The sequence below is a fragment of the Ostrea edulis genome, chromosome 5 (genome assembly GCF_947568905.1).
Source record: "Ostrea edulis chromosome 5, xbOstEdul1.1, whole genome shotgun sequence".
Classification (NCBI taxonomy): domain Eukaryota; kingdom Metazoa; phylum Mollusca; class Bivalvia; order Ostreida; family Ostreidae; genus Ostrea; species Ostrea edulis.
The window spans coordinates 61,665,311-61,691,896 of NC_079168.1; the positions used below are offsets into that span (position 1 = coordinate 61,665,311).

A 26,586-nucleotide genomic window follows, 5' to 3' on the forward strand; every position below is an offset into this window, starting at 1 on the left:
TTACTTTATAGAGTATAGTTTCTTTACTTTCGGAGTTTAGATTTTTATTCAAAATAACAAGCATGACTGGGTGAATGGGGAACCTTCACATGGCCAGAGCTGGCCAGCAGAATCAATGGTTAGTGTTATATAATAATTACTAATTACCGACAGACATCCTCCACTATCTACTTGTTCCGATTAAAACAATATCACGATTACAAAATACAGCAGTTTTTATTATTTTGTGTTGTAGAAATAATGATAGAAACATAAAATGTAGTCTTAATCAATATGTTTTGCATGAATAGGATTACTTAAAACCCAGTATTTTACAAAGGCCTGTGGAAATCGGACAGTGTCTTCGACCGTGTTTGGGTTCTGACATTTATAAAACATACTAGATTTACCGCTTTTTTAGTTTCTGAGGAAATGAGGGGGTTATTTATATTCGGTCTTTCTATCCCCCTCGTTTCTGTCCAAGCCTTCATAAAGTATGTGGGAAATCAGTCGCGATTCGGTTTGAATTTATTTCAGCTTACATTTGATGTGAATCGTTCGAAAACTTACATAAATCAATTCATGAATGATTTTGCCGCAAGGGAATACAATTGAAACCATTCAATTCCACACGAAAGCAACGATAATCGTCGTCATTTCAAACACAACAGCCTTTCGCTGTCAAATTCGCCTCCATGATAAACAATGACTTCAGCGCATGCGTCCCCTCATTTTGTAAAACAGCTAGAGGCCCAAGAGGGATGAAATGCCTTACTTTAGTAAATCGCATACAAATCTAACTTTTTCAGTTTATTTTTTCATTACACGCATCGTATTTTTGTGAATGGACATATTTTTCTGAATTTGAATATACAGAAAACAATATAGATAAAAAGGAAGTTGTTACATAAATTATTCTAAGTGTTTGTTGAAATGAAAAATAGAAGAAAATGTACTCAAGTCCGATATTGTCTGAAATAAAATTGCGCATATTGTTTTTGCTCGGCTGTTTGTTTTGAAAAATGTCATTGTTGTAACAAAAAACAACGAAAAAACAAAAATATGAATAATAATAATAAAAAGAAAAAAGATAATTAACAGAAGTGTTGAAATATTGTTTGATTGATCTCGACCCGCATAATATCGGGCGCGGATATAGATTTTCAAAGAGGATGAACCTGAGGATCTGTTGACTGTTGTTGATACCATGATATGTGTTTTGTACAGTGTACTTATTTTTTATCGTATGCTTGTAGTTTTATAAGTTAGTTACTGATTAAAACATCCTTTAAAAAAGAATTAAATATGACAAACGTTTATATTTACAATGTTCATTGATAAAGGTTCAATATCTGACAAAAAACTTAATTCACTTAGTCTTCATCAACACCCCCTCCTCCCCCCTTAAAACAAAATTTGATGATGTTGAAAATAGTAGTCAGTGTACATGAATATTGATGTCGGATTGCATAAACTTGCAGGAGTTTCAAACCCCTCCCCCATAAATATTTAAAATTAAGTTTTGACCCAGCATTGATGATTTGACATTTTCCCATTCTTTCGGATGAATGTGAATGAATCTCTTTGTTAGATAATTAATGTCCAGTTTGATTATTGGGGGTAATCGTTCATTTATAATGACACTCCAGAAAGTCTCTCCTTGCCCATTGTGGAACGTAAAGTACATCTTTACAAGTAAGTGTTGAAATGAAAAGGACCTTTCTGCTTTGCAGTTGGTAATGGGTAAGGTGCAGCCGATGAAGAATTATAATTTCTGCAGGTTGGAAAATATCTTTATTGAATTCCGACAAGCATTCCACTTGGCATCAACTCAATCTACGACTGACCACTTCTGTTTCCAAGCTCTGACCTCCTGTTGGAGAGACATGGGCGATTAAAAGTCATTTCCCCGCATAAATAAACTCTCTCTCTCCCAAATCAAAAGGAGGATTGCAGCCCGTGCCCCCCCCCCCCCCCCCCCCCCCCCCCCCGTGTCGAGATCCGCCAATAAATGTTATAAGTAGACTGAAATTAATCACCTTCATTGATTTGCAGTTTAACAGTCTGTATAAACAGACAAAGTTCTTCTGTCACAGGTTTGTTGTTCTGTCATAGATTTGTTGTTTTTCAATTCATGGTATGAAATGAAGATACAACCCCCCCCCCCCCCCCCTAATAAAGGAAGGTATAATGAATAAATATAATAACAAAATATGAAAATAAAAATGAATGAATATAAAAGGGGGATATAAGCACATGAGATGCGGTTCCTTTAATGATATTTAATCCCATTTCAGGAATGCAGTACACATTGCCCACTTTGCACCTTTGAATGGTCTTTTTTTAAAAATATTTTTTATTCCCAATTACATTTTTTTTTAATTATTTTGTTTCCAGTAATTCATTATTTTCATATTCAGAAGAATAAGTCCACTCACAGATATGACATGCAATGCGTGTGATGAGAAGTAAACTGAAAAAGTTAGATTTGTGTGCGATTTACTAATAGTAACTAATTTCACCCCTCTTGGGCCTCAAGTTGTTTTACAAAATGAGGTGACGCATGCGCTGAAGTCATTGTTTATCATGGAGGCGAATTTGACAGTGAAAGGCTGTTGTGTTTGAAATGACGACGATTATCGTTGTTTTCGTGTGGAATTGAATGGTTTCAATTGTATTCCCTTGCGGCAAAATCATTCATGAATTGATTTATGTAAGTTTTCGAACGATTCACATCAAATGTAAGCTGAAATAAATTCAAACCGAATCGCGACTGATTTCCCACATACTTTATGAAGGCTTGGACAGAAACGAGGGGGATAGAAAGACCGAATATAAATAACCCCCTCGTTTCCTCAGAAACTACCGCTTTTTGGGAGGTGAAAACCCTGGTTTGGTACATTTGTATAAAAATTCTCAGAAATAGTTTATGTTTTTTTATGTATCTAGGTTACAAACAGTAACCTCTGTAAATTATGTGATATTACATGCAGCATTAAGAGAGAAATCTCGAAAAAATCGCTATCCGGGACATTCGGCTTTCGACCGTGCTACATTTACCGCTTACCAATATATAGATTAGAATGTTTTGTTTATAAAAATAACCCAACTTACACCCAGTCTCCGACTGTATTTCATTTAATTCAGTTTCTTGGAGCTGGATAGATGCCCTGCTACCCATTGCTTGTGGTTTTCTTGCAATTAACAGACGTCAAACTTTACATGAACAAAACATTCCAGGCAGGTAGGAAGTAATGGTATTAGGAATTTTTAAAACCTCGATTCCGATCAATATGAATTTAAGTATAACAATGCAGTTTTAGGACACACGCATAATCTTTTCTACGTTACGATCATAAAAATCTTCGTTCCAATATAAACCCAAACTACATTAATGACGAAAATGATACATTTTTAAAAATTAAACTATTTCGGGTTCGGGATACTAAAAAAAAAGAGGACATTCGGATAAAATGTCTGCCTGAGGGTGTACGTGACAGTGTACATGGTTATTGGGTAGGTTTATTAGTTGACGCACTTCCTTGTTCATTACGTGTAAAGAATACAAGACACTCTGAAGAAGAAGTTACTGAAATATAGTAAGGGTTACATGTTTGATGAAATACTTGAGTTGATCAGGCACAGGTGCTTGCGTAAATAGTGGGCCGGTGTAATGTCCCGATAAGTGTAATGTCCTGATTGACCTGATGGGCAATAATTCTACCTACACTAATGCATGTTTTAGAATTATGATATTTTAAGATTTATTCTGTTTAACTATACATTTTCCTTTTGTAAAATAATAATAAAAAAAATAAATATATATATATTGTGCCGTTACCTATTTTCGATAGTATCCTAATTTCGATAGGTTATTATTTTTAACGATCATTCGATAATTGTAATGTCATTTTTCGGAATGTTTTTCCCAAAATCAGCGTCAGTAACAAGAAGTGTCAGATAGCCAAAAAGATCGAGAATTACGCTTTTCAAAGAGGTAAGACTACAATTCTGTGTGCATCTATTCTGAAAACGCCATTTTTCCCAATGCCAAAAAAACCACAATGAAAATTTGATTATTTTCCGTCGAAAACAGCGTCCTCTTCACCTATGCTGTCGTCTGATAATAAACTCAATGCTGTGTTCTAAAAATAGATAAGCCTCTCTTTGGGTGAACTATCGGTTCAAGAGAACAGTATGGAAACGCATTATAGTCATATTACCATACGTTTTTTAAAAAATTCTCTGTTTTAAAATTTGTTTTTATTCATTTCTTGTTTATTTCTTTGCAGATATTTTCCATCCAGAGAGGAAATTATAAGAATGATGATCCAGAGGCCTTGGGCAATGCTTTCCAGTCGATAAAATATGGAATGAGTGTCCATGCTGAATTGTTACTGCCAAATGTTTCCAAGTCCCCTAGACAACTTTAAAATATGATAAATGGGCGTAATAACATTGGGTGTGTGTCTTCAGGACCTTCACCACTATTTAAAATTGTTTGAAGTTGCTTTATTTGTTCATTATTTAATGTAATCAATTTGGTCGAAAAAATAAGAATAAAAGAATCATTCTATTTAATGTTGTTTTAACACTAACAGCACGCCATACTTACTATCGAAAATAAGTGACGTCAGTCAAAACAAATTTGATTATGGCGGATCTAACGAAAGTCGAAATGCTACCTGGATTTTGATAGTTTTAAACAAAAAACAGCATATATTCATTAGATAGAGTTAATTGATTAGAACAGATAAAATTCAGGTGAGAAATAATTGCTGAATATATTAAATATATAAAAATAGTACTGCACTATCGAAAACCGGTGACACCAGGATGCATTTTAAGGTAGCTCCTTACCAAGGTTAAACCGGGCAAGGTTGTCACTAGAAATTATTGAAGACGAGTCCCGGACTCGTGGTTTATAAGCAGCTTGAGTCCCACGAAAATTTGATGAGTCCCATGAATATCTAATGAGCCTTTTTTATATAAGACAATACGCAAGTTCCGAGATATCAACTCTTCTCTGATGGAGGTACATTCAGTATTCCGTTGAACGCTTAGGTGGGTACACAGGGTTCGAAATTAACTTTTTCAAGCACTAGTCTGTACGGACTAGTAACTGTTGATGTTCACTAGTCAGCAAAGCATTTCACTAGTCCGTCCAGTATATAATAAAATGATCTTCATTTTATTCAATAGTATTTAATCAAATCAAACACATCACAGTTGCAAACAATTCAATTTCTGACACCTATAGAAGAAAAAGAGACCACCATATTTTATTTCGCATTCAAGATCTTCAGAAGCATACAATATTAACCTCCGAGTTAATCCTTTTATAAATGTCCATAAGTGCGTTCGAGATCAACGTTCCTGTTGATTTGGTGCTCAGATCTTAAAGTCACAAGAGTTCAAAATTTTATCAATAAAGTAAAAAAAATTCACTCGATTGACCAAGTCATGAGCACTGTGTTAGAGTCACGAATGTCGAGAAAATGTGCGCACAAACGTGCATGTTCTCAGACCACACTACTTGCAATTCTTGCTCCTAGAACACGTTCTCGTGATGTGTACTCGACGTTTGGAATCGGCAGGAATTTGACAATTTGTGCACGTTCGAAGAACGGCGGTCTCGAACACACTCCTTGTGTTAGGAAGATCAGGCTTTCATAGTCATGCAAACACTTGACCATGCAGGTAATCAACCATAAGTTCAAACGGACTAGTACTATAGAGAGTTCACTAGTCCGACACGTTTTTTACTAGTCTCGGACTTACGGACATGAGTTAATTTCGAACCTTGGTACAAGATGTATACTAATGTTATAGACTAGCTATGTAAATAAGGATAAAAGTTATTAAAGTGTTTATATCGGGGTCGGTGTAATTACCTGATAAGTGTAATGACCTGATGGGCAATAATTCTATCGACTTCTGGAGAACTCGTTCCCAGGAGAACTCGTACCCGGTAGGGCTGCAACGATTCAGGTACATCACGGTTCGGTTCGATTTTCAATTCTTGGGCCACAATTCGATTATTTTCGATTCAATTCCATAGTTGTCAAAAACTCTAATAAACAATAAAAAATATACAACTTTCATGTTTTTATTTCATTATTCCCCATGAAAATCATTGTTTTCAACAACGGAATATGGTCTCATGTCACATGCTATAAAATATCCAAGAGCATTGGTAATTTATTTCTGTGAAACAAATTCTACATACTGCTGCAGTTCCGTTCTCTTTAAAACCAAAATGCTTCCATGCAGGGGACCTTAGATTTGCTAAAAGGTTTTTAATCACGATTCCCGAGTTAGCGTCCGCCATTTTTGTTGTAATAAATTGTAAAGTAAAAAACCAAATCCGCGTTGAATTCTTTATTTCCGGAAAAAAATGTAAACATGAACCGAATCGAAATTTGAAGATGTTGAACCGAATGCTGTGAATCGCGGTTCCAGTGAACCGTGATTAATTGTTTCAGTCCTAGTACCCGGGTACCCATTAATATCTGGGTACGAGTTCTCCTGGAGAAAAACTTTGTCATTTTATGAAATAGAAATGTGGGTACGAGTTCTCCTAAAGAAAAACTTGTCAATTGTATTATAAAAATCTGGGTACGAGTTCCCCCAGAGAAAAAGCATAAGTCATTTTATCGGATAAATCTGGGTACGAGTTCTCCTACAGAAAAAACTTTGTCATTTCTGTCATAAAAATCTGGGTACGAGTTCTCCCGGAGAAAAAACATAAGTCATTTTATCGGATAAATCTGGGTACGAGTTCTCCTGCAGAAAAAACTTTGTCATTTCTGTCATAAAAATCTGGGTACAAGTTCTCCCGGAGAAAAAGCATAAGTCATTTTAACGGATAAATCTGGGTACGAGTTCTTCTACAGAAAAAATTTTGTCATTTCTGTCTTAAAAATCTGGGTATGAGTTTCCTGGTGAAAAACTTCGTCATTTTGTCATATAAATCAGGGTACGAGTTTTCCTCCATGTGCCGGAGAATAGAGGTCTGCTATAAAAATACAATGTCACAGGTTTAAAATTGGTGTTTAATTGCAATAATTATACTAATTATCGTCTCAAGCCAAACAGCAATTCAAATGAAAAACAAAAACAACAAACAAGTATGGTCATTGCATTTATTTTTTTTATTCAATTGAAAGTCATGTTCATAGTAAATTATGTATATATGAAATCCTTGATTTTTTCAAGGAGAAGTAGTACCCAGATTCCAATACCTAAAATGGTAATGAGATAAACTCGTATAAAAATTTTGATTACTATATAATGACAAACTTTTTCTCCAGGAGAACTCTTACCAGAATTTATATGACAATAAAGACATAGTTTTTCTCCATGAGAATCCATTTAAGAAAATGATTAAGTTTTTTTTTTCTCCGGGAGAACTTGTACCTAGATTTTTATAACAATTTTTTTTCCTCCAGAACTCGTACCCAGATTTATCTGATAAAATGACAAAGTTTTTTCTCTAGGAGAACTCGTACCCAGATAAATATCCGATAAAGTGACTATGTTTTTTTTTTTTCGGCAGAACTCGTACCCAGGTTTTTATAACAGAAATGATAAAGTTTTTCTCCAGGAGAACTCGTACCCAGATTTTTATAATACAATACTTATCATTTCCATTAGTGGAACTCTTCAAATTAAAGGCGCGTAAAGTTGTGCTACCGGGACAACATACGTAAACATTACTTAGGCATACGTAATATAAATTATGATATCGAATACATATTATAACCAACTGCAAACCACGACACTGATTAATATTCTAAAGGCAAATTTAGGAATTGGTTATTCTTACAAGAAAATGGACGAACTTATTAAACTATGTGAATCATTAGATTTAATGATGCTAAATCTGCCAAATCTGACCGATATCCGTGGCGGATTTAGAGGGGGCGCAGCTAAAATTTTCAAATTTAAGGTAAATCGCGGTATCTTGATTCTGAAAATGTACTAAATGATAATAGAAGCAATAAATTCTTCTACTCCCGGAGAAATAAATGACAAAATCTTTTGATTTCTTGAATTACTTTATTGAGAGAACTTAATTTTTTTCCAAAAAAACCCTTAAAGATGCATATGCTCCAATTTTCATACTAATTTTTTATAAAAATATTATTACTACGGTATTCTATGAATAAAAAAACCTAAAAAACTCTATTAAACATGTATTCAAAAATCTATGGTTTTAAAGATATAAATGAAAATATTTTCAAAAGACAGTCTGTCCTTTTTGAAACTCTGTCTTTCCGAAAGAAGCCGAATGCTGACCACGTGACCGTCTTATTAGCATATCGCGCGATAAACAAAACAAAAATGGCGGAAGACGAAGTAAGAGAAAAGAAAGCGAAAAAAAGAGGAGGGAGAGTAGCCACTCTAACATCAGAGAGAAAAAGAAGGAAGAAGGAGTACAACCAGAAACTGGCAGGAAGTAGAATTTACATTGGAGGAGCAATTGAGAAGTGGAAAAGTCTTCAACAACAGACGAAAACGAAGACGGAGGAAGAAATGGCGACAATGTTGCTGGAACGGTAAAGAAATTATTGAGTCTTTCCCATACTTTTATATGTCTGTAAAATATGAAGTGATGTAAAGGAAAAGTTTGCGGTATATTATATTTTTATGTAGTCCTACCATGTTTCATAACATGCGCGCTAAGCGAGAAAGGGAGACAAATGGCAAATTGCAATGTAAAATTTATCCCCTGACCCCTTTGGAATCAGCACTAAAAATTTGCTTTGAGTTGATGACCTTGATTTCCCGGGGGGGGGGGGGGGGGGGGGGGATCACCCGTTGTACACGCACATTTTGAAGAACGACAAGTCTTGCGATGACTGAATGCTCAACAATCAGCTGATAAGATGTTGATGGTGGTTATTCATGATACAGTAATAATTATACAGTAATAATTTTTCAGATTTGAAAATGAAGCAGCTTTTAAAGAACCCCAGAGCGTCCACACCTCTATGGCCATGAAAACTTCTACACCATCCATCATATCAAGATTAAAAAACAAAGAATATGACAGAACACCATCCATGTCAGAGATATCTGCTGATTCAGAACAGTGAGTTTCTTCTTAAATTTTTATAAGATATTTGAATCTGCATTGGTCTGGTGATCACCATTTAGATACACAAGTATCTGAAATGTCCCATCAGACAGAGTTTGAATTCATTGTAATTTTTTATTTTCCTTCACTGTTGTACATCTTCCATAGTGCCCAACTATTACATAAACAATGTAATGAAATCACCTCCTTTACTTTGAGGAATTAATTAATCAAATTAACCATTATGTTCAATGTTAGTAGTTTCAAATATTTATTATCAAAAAAATATCATACAAGTAATTTGGCAATTAGATTTTATCCTGATGAGATTTTTTTACCTGGGTTTTGTAACTTTGGAGTGCAGTAAACAGTTTACAACACCTGTCATCCCTGACTTTGTTGTTTCAAATAAGTTTTGGGGTTTGATATTGTTTTGTTCAGAGTACTGTTAATTGTCAGTGTGTCCCTAAATGAATAGATTGAATCAATCATTCCTCACTTGGGGGCATATGCTGCCCATCCAGGTAAGGTGACCCAAGTGTCCATGAGTAGTTATTTTAGCAATTAACAAATATGGACAGAGTATTTATTTAAGGACAATGATACACAAACAATGGATATGTGATATATCCTTTATAATACAGTGCATGTGTTTTAAATTCTTATACATACTGAGTAGTTTATTCCATTCATCCATAACTTTTTGTAGAATAACAAATAAGGTAGATTGTAAATTATTCAAAAGTAATTGAAATATAATTGGAATTATATGATATTTTTCAAAGTTATTAATTTTAAAAATTACAATTACCTGTAAATGAACAAATGCTCAATGAACATTTCTACCAATATGCAATTTCCGAGTTGCCCAATAGTTCTTTCCCTTTGTGGGTACAATTGCTTATTGCTGCCTTCATATATTGCCTAAAGGCCGATTATCAGACATTATGCAACCACCCAAACTGCAGGGACACACAATATTAGTAAGTTTATTAGTATTTGATAATAAAATAGCTAAACAAAAATCGATAATCACCATTTTTCTTTGATTAAATATCACTCTTGCAGAGGAGGAAATAAAAAAATGATTTCATATTTAATTTGATGACCTAATTCAAACAAATAGTGTTCTTGATATGGTCAGTTAATGTATAACAATGGCTCATATAAACAAACTTTACACTTTCATTACTTTTATCCGTATTTACATAGCTACTCAGCACTGTCTATAGTGTATGTATACATCTTGTACCCACTCAAGCGTTCAACAGAACACTGAACGTACCTCCATCACAAAAGAGCTGATATCTCGGAAGTTGTGTATTACATTTACTGTTTTTTCAATGACCTCATTCCTAATCTTGCCATGGTTCAGATAAGCAAATTTTCTTTCATTGTAGAGAACCTATGTCAGGAGTGGAGGAATTGCATGTTTCCGGTCCTGAAGATCCAGGGTATGAACAGTATTTTTTTTTATGAATTCAATACATACCATTGAAAATAATTCATATCTTGTGTTTTTATTCAACTTTTACCTTCAGTACTTCATATTCTTTTTTTCCCACTAGTACTAGAAAAAAGATTACCAGTATGAAACCTACTGCAGAAGCTCCACTAACTAGCCGTTCTCGCAAACCAAAGAAGTGGTCAGATTCATTTTGTGATCCTTTGAAGTAAGAATTTTGTGCATCCACTATTAGATATATGAAATATAATGAAGTATACATTATGCATACTACATCTTTTTACATTGCTTCAACTTTGTGGACTAAGACTGAATACTTTTATATTGAATAAAACTCTTCCTGTGAAGAAATTACCCTATTTACTCTTAAATGCTGGGCTTGCACATTGTTAAATTTTATACTTCAAGTCTTGAATGTTGTACGAACAATGCACAGCTTACTAGTACTACATTATTTTCATATTCATTATCTCACTTAGAAAGTATATGAAACTTAGAGAAGTATATTTAATTTGTTTACATATATGAACCCCCACCCCCAAAGTCTTATGTGTGCCGTGTGCATGAATAGAATACATCTTGTATGTTGTAGCTTGTCCATTGACATCTCAGTACAAGACTCAGATTTAGAGGCAGTAGACTCAGAAGAGGATGACCCAAACTACCAGCCAAGTTTTGATGTCACAGCTATTCTGTAAGTATATGACAGTTTTCACATTAGGTTCATAATTTTAATTTACACCCATGATATGTAAATATTTATTTATTTATTAGATGAAATGAGCTTTTCTGATCACTTTTGTCTGTCCATCTTTTCAGAAACTTTGCTCATAACTTGAATGGTTAGTGATAGGGTTTCATATTTCATATGCACATTCCCTGTGAAAAGACCTTTTCATAGGTACCAAAGTTCTTTACCAATTTATCTGGACCTTAGAGTTTAAATTACTTTTAAGAAAACGTAACCAAATCAATATTTTCTGACCTTAGGACTTTTATATTTTGTATATAGATTTTTTATGGCAAGATCTTTCAGGTGATACCATGTTTAACCTTTTGACCTTGGAGTTTAACTTTTTAACAACCTGATCTACTCAATAACATCTGAGTTATTTTGTTAAACTTTCATATTTTTTATATAGATTTGTGGCAAGACCTATAATTTCTCACCATGATCTATGACCTTGACCTCTAGAACAGCAAGGTCATGCTAATCATATAAATGAGACAGCTAAAGGACATACAAGAAACTCTAGAAAATGTAATACACAAAAATTAAGATTTAGAATTTATTTCATAAATAAGCTAAGACTTCCCAACGGCATATTGAATATCCTCTATCTATTGAACACGTATTTGATATTGGAAAGACATGAATAAATGTTTCTTTAGAGTGTTAATTACATGAAATTAATTTACGTGTTAGACCAGATGATGTGAACAGTATGGCAGAAGATGTGGCCTATGAAGAGGTTGAGTTTGGGTTTGAGTTGCCTGGCAATGATGGTCAACTGGAAGGTCCAGATATTGAGATGGGAGTTCTTCCAGGCGTCCACAGAGGGAGAATGCAGAGAATTGACTACGGCTTTGAAATGTATTGCATTCATTGATCAGATAAAGGAGTTGACTAAGATACATGTACCACGATGCACAGAACAATCATGCAATAAACCTATACAGATTAAGGAGTCTTATGTTGGATCTGCATTGCACTTGAAATGGGTATTTATCAGTAATATTTTAGCTTTTAGTATTATTTAGCATATAAGTGGAATTTGTTACTTGATCATATCAGTATTAAAAGATACATTTTTGTAAAGGAAATCTTAATTAGTTTTGCTTATTCATTGATTTTGTTACACACTGGACATTGGCAGTATATTCATTATTAAATGTATTTTTAGATTTGTGAAGAAGGCCATGTAAGTCACCACTGGTGTTCACAGCCTCAGTTAAACCGACGGCTACATAGTGGAGACTTCCTAATTTGTGGTTCCATCCTGACCTCTGGAAATAATTATGGAAAATTGGCATTGTGGGCAGAGATGTTAAAACTGAAATTTCCCTCTGCAGACCAGTTTCATAGGATTTGCAGTACATATGTTATCCCAACCATTGACAAATTCTGGAGTGATCATCGTCAAGAGCTGTTGAATGACTTCAAGGACAAAGAAGTTGTAGTTTTAGGTAAGAGTTTTCAAATTTCAATTGCCATTCATTTCTTATCGAATGTCTGTGTATTTGTTTATACAACCCCTTTGGCTTGTACCTTTTTCAGGTGATGGCAGAAATGATTCACCAGGCCATTGTGCACAGTATTGTTCATACACGTTAATGGACAACGAGACCAAAAAAATCCTGACCATTGAAACCCTAGATAAAAGGATGACTGATAGGAAGTCTGTCAACATGGAAAAAGCAGGATTTCAAATCGCCCTCAACGACCTGTTAGAAAAAGATATAAAGGTGGTAGAGGTAGTGACTGATGCACACCTGGGAATTGGTTCAGTAATGAGTAAGTATTTCATATAAATTTTCTCTATGGACTAGCAATTGATAAAATGTAAATGATTCTCTTTTCAAAGCATTTACAACTTTTATTTCTATTTTCAGAGAAAGATTACCCAAATATACACCATTCCCATGATATATGGCATGTGGCAAAGAATTTGGGGAAGAAGATTTTGAAGGTTAGTAAATATAATGTTTTGGTGAGAGATTAATTATCTTATTTGATAATGATTCTCAAAATCATGAACAGTTTTAATCAGTAATTTATATTTTAGGTGGCTCAGAAGAAGGGGAATAACATATTATTGGATTGGTGTAAAGACATCATGAACCACTTTTGGTTTTCATGTCGTCGTGCAGAGTCGTATGAGGAATTCATGGTAAGACATATAGTGGAAAGTTAATGCACATGTATTTGTCAATATTACAATTGAAGAAGCAAGTTCAATGTATACAAATTTGCATGGAAAAAGCAAACTTATTCATGTACTGCATATCAGTGTGTGCATTTTATTTCCAGGGCATATGGCAAAGTGTATTGCAGCACATTACAGACACACATGAGTGGATTCTATCTCATGGGGGTGTTAACCACTGTCTTCATGGAGAATTAGGTGAAGAGGAAAGGACAAAACCATGGTTGTCACCGACGAAGCATGCCCATGTCTTAAAAGACCTAGCAGCTGTGGTGTTAAACAAAAGACTTTTGAACAATGTTGGATACTATTTGAGATTCAGGTAAAATGGAGTAATGAAATCATAGAATAGACTATTTTCTGTCTAAATCATTTGTTTGGGTTGCTTGAAAGGAGGGGGCATATTGGTTTGCATTTACAGGTCACTCAGTAGATGAGGTATTGTAAATACTGTACTGTTTTCCCCACTATGCTTCTGTAGACAAGGTCTTTTTGTAAAGGTGGTCGCCTTATATATATGAATTATCACAGTCACAACAGACCTCTGTTGTTTAAACAAGTATTGACTGCACAGGTCCTTGAAGATGACCTTAAAACCACTAAGTGTGGCACGCTAAAGAACCCTCACTGCTCAATGGCCGTAAGTGCTGAGCATAGGCCTAAATTTTGCAGCCCTTCACCAGTATTGATGACTCCTCCATATGAGTGAAAATTTCTTGAGGGGGATGTTGAACAAGATACAATCAATCAACAGTTGGGTTTCTGGATGATAACTCCAAAAATTTACAATCTAATAAAATGAAACTTTTATATATTGTTGGGTACCAGGTAAGGAAGAGCCCTATTGATTTTGGAGAAAAATGGTCAAAGGTCATGGTCACAGTGACCGAAAAAAGAATAAAAATTTCAGAAATATTTGGTTTCCGGATGATAACTGAGAAAGTTTAAATCCGAATCAAATGATACTTAAAGATATTGTTATGTACCAGGTAAGGAAGACCCCTATTTATTTTGGAGAAAATAGATCAAAGGTAAAGGTCACAGTGACCGAAAATAGATTTAAAATTTCAACAAAAAAAATTGGTTTCCGAAGGATAACTCGAAATTTGTTAATTTGAATGAAATGAAACTTGGATATAGTGTTGGATACCAGCAAAGCAAGGCCCCTATTGATTGTGGAGAAAAAAGGTCGAGGTCACAGTTACTGAAAATAGATTGAAATTTTTGACAAATATGGTTTCTGGACAGTAACTCGAAAAGTTTAAAACTGATATCAGTTCTTCACAATTGTAAATATGCCACATCATTCCTGACTTTACAATGTATCCCATGCAATTCGGCTCATGCACCCCTGGGTGCATATATTGATTTTTAACTTCTCGATAAGTAGTCTGCTATTCCAATTTTCAAATTTTGGTATGAAGCGATTTCTGTAGGAGGAATGTAAATTTCAGAACTCTTGAACAGGAAATTTTTGTTTATAAAATTTCAATGCCATTGGGGACTAGTAATACTTTTAACTAGTTCTCAGGTGACTGATTAGGCCTGTGGGCCTCTTGTCTAAAAATGTATCCATGGTACATGCATGTTGATGACGAACATTGTTATTACATGAGAGTTCAATTTCAGAAGTACAGCTGAACTGGAAGGATTCCATCAGCACATTCTGATGTACTGTTCAAAATGATACGCCTATACCCCACCAGTCTATTGTGCCAGGAACAGACTAGCAGCACTGGATCACAATATGAACTCAGACCGTCCAGTGCAGAAAAACAAAGATGGAAAAATAAGGTAATCTTAGGGATGTACAAGTATCCGGTCTGTCAAAAAAAAGGGGGGAGGGGGCATACTATGGTATACTGTTGTGTCTGTTCAGACATTGTAGGTAAATTGTAGAATGAACCATAAGCTCCAGGATCTTTCAACTTGGTACATTTGATCATCTTGAGGAGAGGAAGATTTCCATTGTTTGTCAAGGTCAAGGTCGTATCAGTTGATAGGAGAATCTTGTAAGCAGGATACAGACTACACTGTTGGGGCTAGGACCATCAAACGCGATATACATACACCTTATGCAGAGGATGTCTATTATTCCTCAAGGTCAACGTTATGGTTTCACTTAGTAGAAAAACTTTGTTTTCATTTTCCAAAATTTGGTCAGAACCTCCCTCTCAGAGAAATACAAAATTGTTCACATTTTAACTTGATTGATGCACTGTGACCTACTTTAGGGCTTAAAGTAGGTTTAAAGAGTGTTATGGATTTCTTCTTGTCTTACATACAAATATTGCACTGAAGGTCCACTAGGCGTATATTGTACTGTTTGCTGTACGCCTTGTTTATGAGATCATTGATGCAATATGAATTGATTGAATGATTACAACGTTTTATTATACCAAATACATGATGTTGAGCATTCTCTACTTATGTGACTTTTTTATTAGGTACCATCGTGTATTTAATAAAAAAAAGTGGGAGATGGACAGTGCATGCCATGAGGGAAAGGAAAAAATATGAGTATAATTCATCTCTATTGTGCGATGCTGTAAAATTGAGGATTAATGACAGAGTGGGCATGAAAAAAAACTGTGTTGGCACCAGATGATCCCAGATTAATTGCAAAAACATCTGGCACCTGTAGAACCACCTCCAACTGAAGAACTTGTGTTGCAGCAGAAATCACGATTTTGAACTGCCACGGAAATTAAATGTGAATTTTATATTGTAAAGAAATGTGAAATTATACTTAGTATAGTACATGTATTGCAGCAATATCTAATTGAAATTATATCATGTAAAATCTACATCTGTCTCAATCTTGTAACAAACCCATTTTACACATTGTAACTTTTCTGATCACATGTTGTCCATCTTGCTTGTAAACTTTACTCTAGACCAATAAATGGGGATTCACATTAGTTCAAATGAAAGGCCCTGTCCACCCCTGAAGAACTAATGGGATAGAAAAAATGAAACTTAGGTAGAACCACCTTGACATTGTTTACATTCTATGATGTTTAAATCGGATCAAAGTTTTCCCCAAGTATATTTAGGATATAATTTTTTTTGGATTGCCAAACGAGTTGTTTATCACTATGAAAAAAAAATAACCTGTTCTATTTCTTTTCAACCAATGGGGGTAGGGGTTTGATTCATGTACTTTACATGTATATGCCTCATGACTAGGCCTTTCATTCTTATCTTCAAAGAAATGGGGCATACTGCTTTGCACCTGGCGGTTGGTCAGTAGATCATGGTCGCTCAAAATCTTGAGAACCATTCACTTGATCGTTATATTTCGTATGTGGGTTGGTTATGAGAAAAGGACCCCTATTGTTTATCAGGTCAAGGGTCAATCTACCCTGAACATAAGAAGACACTGTTCGCTCAATATCTTGAGAACGCTTTGCTTGAGAGACATCAAACGTAGTACACTGTTACATCTTCAGGAGAAGATAACTCCTATTGATTTTGAGGTCACATGGTCAAACTGGACTTAGGAATATATTGATCACTCAATATCTTGAGAACCCTTTGCTCAACAGACATCAAAATTTGTACATCTTCAGAAGATGACCCCTAATGATTTGAGGTCAAACTGGACATAGTAATATATTGTCTCCTATATTTTCAGAATTATTTGTTTGATTGACACCAAACTTGGTACAGCATACGGAGCACATGACCCCTATTGAATTTTAGGTCATGTGGTCAATCCACTCCTTGCATAGGAAAACATTGCTCATTATTTTGAATTGGTGATACTATCAATAAAATGATGCATGTGTATAACCCTTTCCAATTTTGCACCATGGGGGCATATGAGTTTTACAAACATCTCTGGTGTTTGAAGACTTCATCTAGTGACCTAATATTCAATACTGCATATTTGATATATCCATGGGAGATAGGGCTTTGATACTTCACATAAAAAGTGCTACTGACCAGGCCTTTATTTTGGTACCAAGGCCTTTGACCTTGCGGCCATGGACTTCTATCCACTTTTGGCTCAAAGGAAATACAAGTAGTTACGCTTCCTGGCGAGCTATGTAGTCATTTGCCACCCCCTGTTGAGATTTGTCTTCTCAAGGAAAGCAAGGCCTATAATAGGCAAGCAGTTTTAGGTAGTGCAGATGACATTATCACTTTGTTTAGTCAAAGGTCAAAAGTTACCAAGACTTACGATTTGTATAACATTTCAGAAACGGGATGATTATGCTTGGAGCATTCATACTATGAGAGGATAATGAAAATGGTCATAAAACAATGTCATACCTTGCCTGTGAACTTCATTGATTAATTAACATTTACATTGTAACAACACCAAAATTTAAAAGACCTAGAAAATTTATTCTTGTTACAACAATTTCTTCAATCTTTTACCACAACAGATTATTGATAATGATATGAACAATGTGTAAAAAATCAAAAGTGACTGATAATAGTTCATTTTACTAAGATAAGGTAAATTTTTAAACATGGCTACGAGGATGTAAAAATATTTCAACTTCATAGTTGCAATACAAAAAAAAAAAATCTAGGATATTTATAGAGAATAACAATATTGGACTAGCAGTATTAAAATAATATACAAATGGCTATCATAATTTTTAGGTTAGTATATATACAATTACATTTACAAACATATATATATATATTATATTTGGCTATGTACATTTATATTCGCCCTGCAACAAATCCAGTGTATTGACCAAAAGGGTCAGGAAACTTGTCTCTAATAGACCAAACCGCGCAGGATGGAATGACCCGTCTGTCCCCTGCACCTAGTCTGCCATGGGTCCACAAGATATATTGTCGGTACGCTTGGTGACGGTTGCCTTTTCTCTCGTCCACTTCATCATTGAAGACCAAAATGTCTCTCCTATACAGTCTGGCAAGGGCTAGCGAGAATTAGCACCGAGAAGTCCTATAGAAGAAATTACATGTAGTTCTTTAGAATCTTTTTAGAAACATCGGTGTGATAAAGATGTGTTGTGTCGTAATGTGGTATGAAAATTATATTTCTATATTATCTCATGAGGAAGTAAATTGAAAGCAATATATATGTGAACTGACCAATACAAAACTCAGCAATGATACAATCCATCTTCAAAATTCTTGTATACAATTTAAAAAAAAAAAAAAAAAACTAAAAATGTTTACAGAGTATGTACACTAATGATCACACTGATCATACTGGTAAAAAGAGTTATGCATTGCTCTTTCCCACAGCACACTTTCTCCCTATCTGTTGGCATCTGCCGGCAATTTCCACAAACACACCAGTTTGGGCAAGTCCCGCCAGGTTGTTGGTGGTAGCCCCCTTGTTGGGTAGGAGGATGCATGATATCGTGAACTAGACCAGGTTGTTTTTCTGCCATCGTGAGGCACAGTTCTCGAAGTTCATCCACCTCCATAATTGAAATGTGTTCCTACAATATAAATCATACATAAATGTGTAGATCTAATAGGGTACATGGCAATGTAATTTTTTCAGTAACTTGTATATTATTGTGTACAAATTTATTTTGCATGTATTTGTTGCTTACCTGTAAAACTTCACTCCTTCTATTGATTTGATCAAGGGCAACTTCATCTCTTGATGGTCCTCCTCCTCTACCTCTTCCCCTGCCTCCTCTACCTCTCACCCCTGCCTCCTCTGCCTCTTCCTCGAACACCTCTCCCCCTTCGACGGTTTCTACCCCTACCTCTCACTTGACCTTGAACATCTATCTCTTCATCGCTGCTCTGTATAGTTGTGGTACTAGAACTCTCCTGAAAATTGGCAAAAAGAGCCCATGTGATTATTATTTATTGGGTTGAGATAATAGGTGGGGTGAGGATTGTAAGGACAATGCTATAGAATCAGGTGGATAACAAGTGATTTTGAATCTCCCATTCTATTATCACAAATTGGGCACATGGGTTTTAATGTGTGTGTTGCTGGGAAGGGGTCATCCAGAAGAGAAGTAGTTTCTTTAATAATCTTTTAATCAATGAATGCCCATACTTCACTAAATAATTTTTATTCAAAACTTTCCAACTTGCTTTCGACCCATTTTATTATGTACAACTGTCATTAGGTATAGGGGGGGGATATATATCTTTGATATATCCAAACATAACAAATGATGGCTATTTTCGAAAACGTATCCCCTCCCCCGATTATACGTGCCTGTGTCTATAATTAATCAGACTAAAATCTGTAAAGTTCTAAAATTAAAATATAAACAAACAAGCGTGGCAAGACGTACGACAGACGCTATTTTTGGTAGAAGAGATTCAAGTCATTCATTTTGGATATTTTCAACCAATTCTTGGATATGTGCATATCTAATTAATAATTAGTGTTTTGCACATGATCTACTAAAACTAATTTAATCGGAATGGTTCTTATTCCAATATATACAAAAGATTACTCAAAGTGAAATAACGTCAATACTTACCGACGCCATTGTTTTCTCTGTAATCACGTGTTTAAAAGGCGGTCGCAATGCATACATTATGCAAATAGGTTAACTGAAGATTTCCGAGAGTTAAATATTGGTCAGAAATGAAGAACTTATTGTGACCAATTTCTTTCTTTCGGGATGAAATCAATTAGTTTACGCTACATAACTTGTTATAAAACGCCATTATAGATACACTATGTTACTTTGGAAAGAAAAAAAAATTGATTACGAGTACGTATGTACCTTTAAAATTTGGGTCATTTTATTAATTTCACCGTATTAAAATGATGGTAAATAGTATACTAAATAGGAGAAATATTTCAAGCCCCATAAAATCTGTAAAATCCATGAGCTTCCGGGGGCCTCGCACCCTGGACCCACTGCCTCATAAAGTGCTGCCCCTGGATATAAAGCATCAATCGCAAGAAGATTTGTGAAGGGAAAAACCAATATGCACATCTGACACAATGACTTTTCTTGTAATTAATGGGATTCAAATGTTATTAAAATTATTCTGTCAGATTATGAAGACATTTTATTTTATCATACCATTTGGACAGGTTCATATGGCATGGACTTTGTAATGGTTAATGTACCCCCCCCCCCCTCTCTCTCTCTTCTCTCTCTCTCTCTCTTTCAAATATTTTAGAATAAGTTATATATTTGCCAAACTGCATTTTTTTTTTAGACGTTTATAACACTAATTAACACAACAAATGCTTTTCTAAACTGCATCTAAGCTATTTTGAAAATTACAAAATATTGATTGAATTAGGACAGAGAACATCATTGTTTGGAATTTTTATAATAGGTGTAGTAGAGTTTAAAAAAACATGTAACATCCTTGATAAATTAGTTTTAGAATATTTTTAAAATGCAGTTTTACCAATGGCTATTTTATTTAAAAGTACACCATGTACATTAACTTTAAAAAAAAGGGGGGGGGGGGTGCTATGAACGTTTCGTTTATGTCCCAGTAATCTTGCACTTGCTCGCGAGACTTGTGCATTTTCTAACCAATGACGCACAAAGTCATCAAAGCGCGATAACTCTAATGTGCTGGTAATGAGAAGTATTGACAAGTTTTTCTTTAGGAGAACTCGTACCCACATTTCTATATGATAAAATGACAAAAGTTTTTCTCCAGGAGAACTCGTACCCAGATATTGATGGGTACGAGTTCTCCTGCGTACAGGTTCTCCTGGGTACGAGTTCTCCTGCGTACAGGTTCTCCTGGGTACGAGTTCTCCTGCGTACAGGTTCTCCTGGGTACGAGTTCTGATACCATTCTATCTACACTAAAGCATATTCTAAAAATATGATATTTTAAGAGATATACGTTTTCCTTTCATAAAATACTAATTTTTAAAAAATATATGCATTTTAATACATAATAATTCATCATTTTCAAACCTGAGGGGTGTAATGTCCTGATATTTAGTGTAATGTCCTGATGAGACATTTCTACAAAAATGATACATTTTTACGATGTTTTATGCATCCAAATTAATTATGTTTATGAGTTGGTATATATCTTAAGATATTCAACTTTTATTTTTAATATTTGTTGGTTATTTTTCATTATTTTAGGTTTTAAGATAAACCAAGGGTGTAATGTCCTAATATCGGAATGACCTGATGACACGTACGTAGAGCGTTATTGAGTAATGTCCTGATGTGTTACTTTATTGTCACAAAGCTTCTTTTGATGATGTTTGTTTTCATATTGAATTCTTTCACAAACATGCATTTGTCAAATGATATTTAAAAAAATCATTATAATCAATAATATGGTTATTTGTTATTTTAAACTTATACTACATCAAAGGTGAAATGTCCTGATATTGGAATGACCTGATGAAAACTGATATGAGTATTATGGATAAATCAAAATTAAATGATAGATTTGTTCATTATCAATATTAATATAATGGCTATACAATGTAAGTAGTTATAAAAACATTGGGTGAAAGGAGACATTTGTTTTCGGAATTTCCAAAATATAGGAAGATCTCTACATGCACTTATTAAAGATGTGGTATACTTGATATACATTTATATAATAGAAACGGGGCAATAAAAGGGAGAAGCATTAGAAGACAGAATATGTACTCTGTGTTCTTTAGATTGTGTAGGAGATGAGTCATGTTTTACTACATTGTACTGCAGTAAAAATATCAGAACAGAATTCTTTACTAGTATTGGATGTAAAACTACACTATCTATGTCAAATTCAGGTTGTATTATTTTTCTATTAATGAATTTCCCTAAACACACTGCCCAATTTATACGTTCAGCTTATATTTACAGACAGTCTTTGATGTACAGAAAACGCTATGTGTAATATATTATATTTGTAGTGTTATTATTTCTTTATTCATATATATATATATATATATATATATATATATATATATATATATATTACAATGATAAAACAATTTAACTATTTTTATACATGAATTTCCAAATCAGAACCATTTAGAATCTGCATTCAATGGCTTTAAATAATTATAATTTTGAGCACTTGATAGTCATGAAAAAAGAAACCCATCCCGATAGTCCAGCAACCCAAGTAAAATGATTGAGGGCTGTAGATGCCTTCAAGGCTAAAATACTGTGATGTACAAACAAATTAATTTCAATATAACAATTTATTTTTGGAATATCATTTGAAGCCACTCCTGTAATTGCTGAACTTAAATAAGTTAATGCATATTATAACCACCGTGAATAGTTTATATATAATATTTTAGAAAATAATAAATGATACATATATGTAACTATGATGTAACTAGTTCTTTTATATAACATTCAGATCAACTGTAACGTAATAAAGCACTACAACATGTGTTATTGATCAGGTCATTCTTTTTTTATGATTTTTAAAATTATAAAATGGTTTTCCGCCAATATGAATATTTGGTTTATAAAATAACAGTGCATCAGCAGCAACATCATAATTGTTACTGACGTTACTTAATATAAGCCATGCTTTGAATACATCTATCCAAAATTTATTTTTCAATATTTTTAAGGATATTGTAATATAATCAATTCCGCAGTTTATCACTTTGTAAAGTCCAACTTTAGAATAAAATGTTCCATCCCTCTATTTGAAAACATGAGATATCTTATCAAGAATAATTTCATAGATGCTATGAATTCCATTAGGTTTACCATTTTCAATCCCCCATCTTTATATTTTTTAACAATGACCTCATTTTTACCCTCTGTGTTGAATTATTCCATATAAACAAGAAATATATAGGTTGATCGATCTTCATGTGATGTCATAGGTTTTTGCAAAAATCTTAATAGATTAAAGTATGCGCTATTGATAGAAATATATCTTTCTGAGGAATATTATTCACTGGATATAATAAAAAATCTGGTACACTATTAATACTGAAAAAGTTTATATTTTCCATAGATATTCAGTTATTTATGATTTTAAAAATGTTGTCAAGGGCAATAACTCCTGTGCTGGAATTTCTTCAACTGGATGTCTATTATACATTGGTTTCCCTAATACCCATAATTAATCTATACGTATTTATGAATTAGCAGTTTTTTAAAAACTGTTGATATTTAAATTTTGTCATTTCAACAAGTTTTTATCTATTTTTATTATTCTTTTTAACGAAAATGTGTGATTTTCTGATGTTGATATATACTTCTGTTTTTGTATGTCTGACATCTCTAAAAAGGTGTCAACATATACGTTTTCTTTGGTTATTGATTGAATTAAACTATATTCCACTTTGTACCATTAATATTGATAAGTCACATGAGGATAGAGCTACCTTAAGGTAGTATTCAGATGGGTTTAGGATTGACATAAGAATATGAATTAGTAATGTCTTGATAACTGTAATTTTCCCAACGGGAGTTTCAAACCTTTTCTCCCAATGTTTGATTATAGAAATTTGTTTCATAATTTAATTGTGGTATCTTTTCCAATTCAACATCAAAATGTATTTCTAACAAAGTAAATTTGGTAGTACCCCACCTAAGCCTGGGCAACAAAGTTTCCTTACTTTACTTTTTGGAACCTTTAGAACCATATTACTGGTACATGAGTTTTTCCATAATTAATATGAAGTCCAGGCATTTCTGAATTTTTTTCCAAAGTTATCAAAGTTTCCATGAGAGATTCTTCACAGCCATCAAGAATAAGTGAGGTATTATCAGTCATTTTTTCCCGCTACATTATTCACAGTACTGCCTTTAGAATTTGTAATCATTCTAATTTGAATATCTATTATTTCTGCATGCATATTAAAATATATATAGGGTGATAATAGACACACACACCCCCAGTCTGCAACCTCTCTGAATAGTTATTCTATATCAGATGGATATTTATTGCAGATGTAATATCTGTAATAAAAATTAATATCCAGTCTGAAAAAGGAGAAACTCTTTATAACACTTGTTTAAGCAACGTTTGATAATTATGTTTCACAACATATCAACTATAACCAATAAGCCATTCAAACAAAATAATCACTACAAAAATATACACATGTAACATTACAGATCAGATTGATAAAATACTTCATTACATTAATTATCAGGACATTACAATGATATTCGCTTTTGCTAAATGCAATAAAATGGGTATAAAATAATCTTTTTGTACTTTTTTCTTTTATATTAAATATATAAAGAATGACAAAACAAGTTATAAGAAACAATAACTATTTCATTTCAAAGTTTATTTCCTTATCAATAGTTAGTATAAGTTTTAAAATAACAAATAACCATTATTGATTTATTTTATATCATTTTGATAGATAAAACATCGTAAAACATCGTAAAAATGTATCATTTTTGTAGAGATGTCTCATCAAGACATTACACTAAATATCAGGACATTAGTCACATTACACCCCTCGGGTTTGAAAATGCATATATTTTTTAAAGATTAGTATTTTATGAAAGGAAAATGCATATTTAATTGGATCAAATCTTAAAATATCATATTTTAAAAATATGCTTTAGTGTAGATAGTTATTGCCCATCAGGTCAATCAGGACATTACACTTATCAGGTCATTACACCGACCCTTTATATCAGCTGTCTGGACCCCTCTACAAATTGTCAATGGAAATCTCACTACCGTACACTATCGAGACGAAATTATTCATCGCCATGTGATACCCTTCATACAGAGACAGCAAAATCACATCACTCTGCAGCAAGACAACGCAAGGCCACATGTTGCACGTGTAGTCGGGGACTTTTTTGTTCAACAGAATGTCTTGCCTTGGCCAGCTGTTTCCCCCGATTTATCACTGATCGAGCATGTCTGGGATGAAATGGAACGTCTACGCCTTTTACCAAATCAGCCAGTGACATTGGCTGATTTAGGCCAGGCTTTAACCAAAATCTGAAATAACATCCCTCAAGCATTTCTGAACATTTTCGTGGCATCAATGAGGTGCCGTTGTCAAGCATGCGTGAATGCAAATGGTGGTCACATGCGTTATTAACTTTGTTAATTCAAGTTCGAATACCAGTGTCTTTCGAGTGTGCTGAAATTGACGTTATTCGACGTTAACATTAATGGATTATGAAATGTTGTAACGAATACATTTGTTAACAGTATTACAAGAAATAAAATTTGTTCATTGTTATTTTTTATCATTTTTTCATCTATTAAATAATGCAAAGTTTCTTTTTCCCGCTAGACTAGTATATTTATATACATTTTATTAATCTGGAGACCCGAGCACCTATGATCATGCTGACATTTATCACTATCAGATTTCATTGAATTAATAAGGCATAGGGTCTAGTATCTTTTATCTCAAAAATGACATCACAGTATTTTGCAAAAAGAGCTCCAAAAAACAAATTTGTAGTATTAATTATGAGTTATCTAATGCTACATCGCTTTGAAATTGAAGTCATTTTGACATTTTAGCCCTTTATAAAAATTTTGTCTGGAGGACAATATATTAAGCTGGTACCCCGCTGATTGGTGGCTACACACAAACATAAGAGATGCGAAGTCAACAGGGTACCAGTTTAGGCAAATGAGAACAGGGAATTATTTTGTAATTACTATACTATTGTATCCAATGTGTTTGTGAATATTCTGAAGAACTTTGTGTGATTTTCTAGTTATGATCTTAAATTTCACCACCTTTTTGGAACATACAAAATTTCACCAATATCTTAGACCCTATGCCTTTCAATAATCATCATATATCATAAAATTTTTGAATTTCACATGTATTTTTATGTTTTTACAGGTATGGTACATAGATATAATCATGATGCTAAAACAGTCAGTCTGTCTATTATGTAAACAACGTTTTGTCAACAATCTACCAGGTTTGACAGTGGAGAGAATTTCAAGTAAAAGACAGATTTCTGTAGATTTTCAAGGGCGACCTCAATTCCGAAGAAAGAATGATGCTGAAAAAACCATATGGTTAAAGGACAATTTCCCCAGGGCTCTTAGAAAAATTGACAATTCAATCAGGGAATCCATTTCATGTGTTAACAAAATCCCTGTGGCTCATGGAGAATATAACTACTTTTGGAAATTTGACAGTGAGGAAAACTTAAATGACTGGATTGTGACGACTGACTCTGATAACAAGCAGGGATTCAGCCGTGCCTTCCTGGCACTGAGTAAAAACAAGAGGGCTTTGTTTTATGGAA

The 26,586-nt window shown here is 33.9% G+C and overlaps 4 protein-coding genes across 6 annotated transcripts in view; 3 read left to right on the forward strand and 1 right to left on the reverse strand.

Moving 5' to 3' along the window:
• The window catches only part of LOC125648870 (calcineurin B homologous protein 1-like), a 39,556-nt gene extending 36,305 nt beyond the window's left edge, over positions 1-3,251 (reverse strand). Inside the window, exon 1 of the mRNA XM_048875901.2 lies at positions 3,094-3,251. Coding sequence (XP_048731858.1) covers positions 3,094-3,160 — 67 coding nt within the window. The 5' untranslated portion in view covers positions 3,161-3,251. The remainder of the gene's footprint in view (positions 1-3,093) is intronic.
• Positions 3,252-3,424: 173 nt separating this feature from the next.
• The window catches only part of LOC130046394 (complex I intermediate-associated protein 30, mitochondrial-like), a 38,386-nt gene continuing 15,224 nt past the window's right edge, over positions 3,425-26,586 (forward strand). Inside the window, exon 1 of the mRNA XM_056165051.1 lies at positions 3,425-3,495. The gene's annotated coding sequence lies outside the window, so the exon portion shown is untranslated. The remainder of the gene's footprint in view (positions 3,496-26,586) is intronic.
• Positions 4,608-12,568, forward strand: LOC125648857 (uncharacterized). Its single transcript, XM_048875868.2, has 7 exons — positions 4,608-8,540; positions 8,927-9,076; positions 10,462-10,515; positions 10,630-10,734; positions 11,119-11,220; positions 11,953-12,248; positions 12,431-12,568. The coding sequence occupies exons 1-6, from the start codon at positions 8,176-8,178 to the stop codon at positions 12,134-12,136; spliced, it is 960 nt and encodes a 319-aa protein (XP_048731825.2). The 5' UTR covers positions 4,608-8,175; the 3' UTR covers positions 12,137-12,248; positions 12,431-12,568.
• LOC125667202 (uncharacterized) lies at positions 12,554-26,329 on the forward strand. Of its 3 annotated transcripts, none has more exons than XM_056165048.1 (7): positions 12,554-12,713; positions 12,805-13,041; positions 13,140-13,216; positions 13,313-13,417; positions 13,558-13,775; positions 21,499-21,553; positions 26,172-26,329. In XM_056165048.1, exons 1-6 carry the CDS (start codon positions 12,572-12,574, stop codon positions 21,503-21,505), a joined length of 786 nt encoding a protein of 261 aa, XP_056021023.1. In that variant the 5' UTR covers positions 12,554-12,571; the 3' UTR covers positions 21,506-21,553; positions 26,172-26,329. The 3 variants fall into 3 exon arrangements, with proteins under 3 accessions (XP_056021023.1, XP_056021024.1, XP_056021022.1); XM_056165049.1 differs by lacking the exon at positions 26,172-26,329 and adding an exon at positions 24,965-25,550; XM_056165047.1 differs by lacking the exon at positions 21,499-21,553.